We start from the raw sequence: 2,500 nt of genomic DNA, 5'->3' as shown, positions 1-2,500 counted from the left end.
GAGAGAGAGAGAGAGAGAGAGAGGAGAGACCCCCGTAAGACACACTCAGTTCTTGCAAACGCAGTACAGTGGCCAGCCAGCCCAGCCGTGTGATGGTGAAGGAAACTTGAAGCTTAGTACAGTGTTTGACTGGACTGGACTTCGTGGGTGTTTAGATGGCAGTATGTTTAATTAATAATTATATACTTTGCATTTTAACCCAATTTTCAATGTGAATTACATCTTTTCTATCTGTGCAAGTATCTCACTTAATGCTCAAGGGCAGTACGTGTACGTATATAATCATATATGTTACTTTCAGATATATCAATAATCAACAAAATAATACTTGTAGATTGAAAAATGGATAAATTAAGTAGCTCAAGCTCTATTAAAAAAACGTAAAGGTGATGGCAGTAGAGAAAGGTATGTTAATGACTCTTGATAATGATGCTATAATAGATAAGGTTGCTGAGAAGAGTAACCTGCAAATTACTGACATATTGAAAATTGTAATCATGCTAGCTTTAATGTCAATTTCTTTTGAGTACTAAGTCAGTCTTTTCTGTAGAGTTAGGCTAAATAGTATATCTTCATTTTATTGATACTAATAGCAATATTAATATTGGAGTTACAGTATTTTAATAATTTACATTATTATTTTACAATTATAATAATATTTCCATTCAATACTTGTAGTCATAATGTTAAAAACAATTACTTTTTTAATTTTTAGGAATCATAATTAAAGAGCAGGATGCCAATATAACTTAAGTTTGTAGTAAACATTTTAAGTTTCGTGTCTAATTAATAACTAGCCTAGAGGTTTTGCTTTGAGTCATGTATGTATGTGTTTGATTACAAACCTGTAATATTGGCCTATAATTATAATATAGTTACATTTTCCTGTTTATATTTCAAAATATTGTTCGAGAGGTGCGTGTGTGGGGATTACGGCACCTGTCCCGAACATCCCAGCTGAATATGCTCACTTAGCTCACCAAGTGGGCTGCTTCAAAGACAAAAGTCCAGGGCCGATTTTTAGTCCCAGTCCGCCCCTGACACATACTGACGCGCACATCCCCCCCTGTAGGTATGTGCGTCACCTGGACATCACGGTGTACACGCTGCACATCAAGACCAAGCTGTGTCAGTTGGTGGAGGTCATGATGCAGCGCCGGGATGACCTCGCCTTCAGACAGGAGATGAAGTTCCGCAACAAGATGGTGGACTACCTCACGGACTGGGTCATGGGCAACTCACACCAGATAGCGCCCTCGGGGACCATCGACGTGGCCTCCGTGTCAAAGTGAGTGTGGGGGGATGGGGGAGGAGCGGGGAGGGATGGGGGTGGGGGTAGATGTCTCTGTCTGTGTGTGTGTGTGTGTGTGTGTGTGTGTGTGTGAGATGTCTAGAGCTACCCAAAAACCTAACCTAACCTAACCTAACCTAACCTCATCATCATCATCATCATCATCTCATCGACGCCTGGTCCTAGGAGCTCCCACCAGGGGATGGCCACGGCAGAAGAGCTTCCAACTTTCTCTATCCAGACACTCCCTCCTTGCCTGCTCAAAGCTTCTCAAGGATCTTTCCCCCTCTCCCTAACGCACTCCTGCACCCTATCCCTCCATTTCACTGGAGGTCGTCCTCTAGCATTCCCTCCCTCTATCTCACTCACATACACCCTTCTAGTCATCTTACTCTCCTCCACTCGCTCCATGTGGCCAAACCACTTTAAGGTCTGTCACTTCACTTCTTCCACCACTCCACACTTCTTCCCTTCACCCCCGTGACACATTCCAAAACGCTCGTACACACTTTCATTACTCATTCCATCCATTCTACTCACACCACAAGCACTCCTCAAGTAACTCATTTCCACTGCCTGCACTCTAGACCTCTGACTTTCATTCCAGGCCCACGTTTCCTATGTGAGGGTTGGTACTATTATTGTATTTCTCAAATCCCTCTTTACCTCCATGCTCACACTTCTGCCATTCATGATTCATCCCAAAGACCCTGCCACCCTTCTTCCTTGCAATGCCCTTTCTCTTATCTCTCCCTCTGTACCACCATGCTTACACATAACTGATCCAAGGTACTTAAACTCACTGACCTCCTCCATTTCTTCACCATTCAAGATTATTTTGCATTCTTTTTCACATTCAATTCCCACTATATGGGCATACAAAATCTACAACCTCACTTCTACTTCACTCACAAACCATCACTTTACTTTTGTTAACATTTACTTTCAGCTTTCTCCTGTTGCAGACACTATTGATAACACTGACCAAATTTTGTAGGTCACTTTCATTTTCTGCAATGAGCACCGTGTCATCAGCAAACAGTATCAAATTCAGTACCCACTTCCTTCCCTCAGCGAACAGTCTTACTCCAACTTCCCCAACTTTGCCTTTCATTTCTCTAATAACACCATCCATATAAATATTGAACAACCATGGTGACCTGACGCACCCTTGTCTTAAGCCCACTTTCATCTCAAAATGTTCACTTG

The 2,500-nt window shown here is 42.2% G+C and overlaps 1 protein-coding gene across 1 annotated transcript in view; it reads left to right on the top strand.

Annotated features, from left to right (window-relative positions):
- Positions 1–2,500, top strand: part of LOC126988322 (neurofibromin-like) — a 7,955-nt gene that overhangs the window by 3,245 nt on the left and 2,210 nt on the right. The window contains exon 4 of the mRNA XM_050846378.1: positions 1,073–1,288. Within this exon, the coding sequence (XP_050702335.1) occupies positions 1,073–1,288 (216 nt within the window). The remainder of the gene's footprint in view (positions 1–1,072; positions 1,289–2,500) is intronic.

This window comes from Eriocheir sinensis, chromosome 69 (genome assembly GCF_024679095.1).
Source record: "Eriocheir sinensis breed Jianghai 21 chromosome 69, ASM2467909v1, whole genome shotgun sequence".
Lineage (NCBI taxonomy): Eukaryota > Metazoa > Arthropoda > Malacostraca > Decapoda > Varunidae > Eriocheir > Eriocheir sinensis.
The sequence above is the reverse complement of the archived record's forward strand: the minus strand, read 5'-3'. Positions and strand labels throughout refer to the sequence as shown.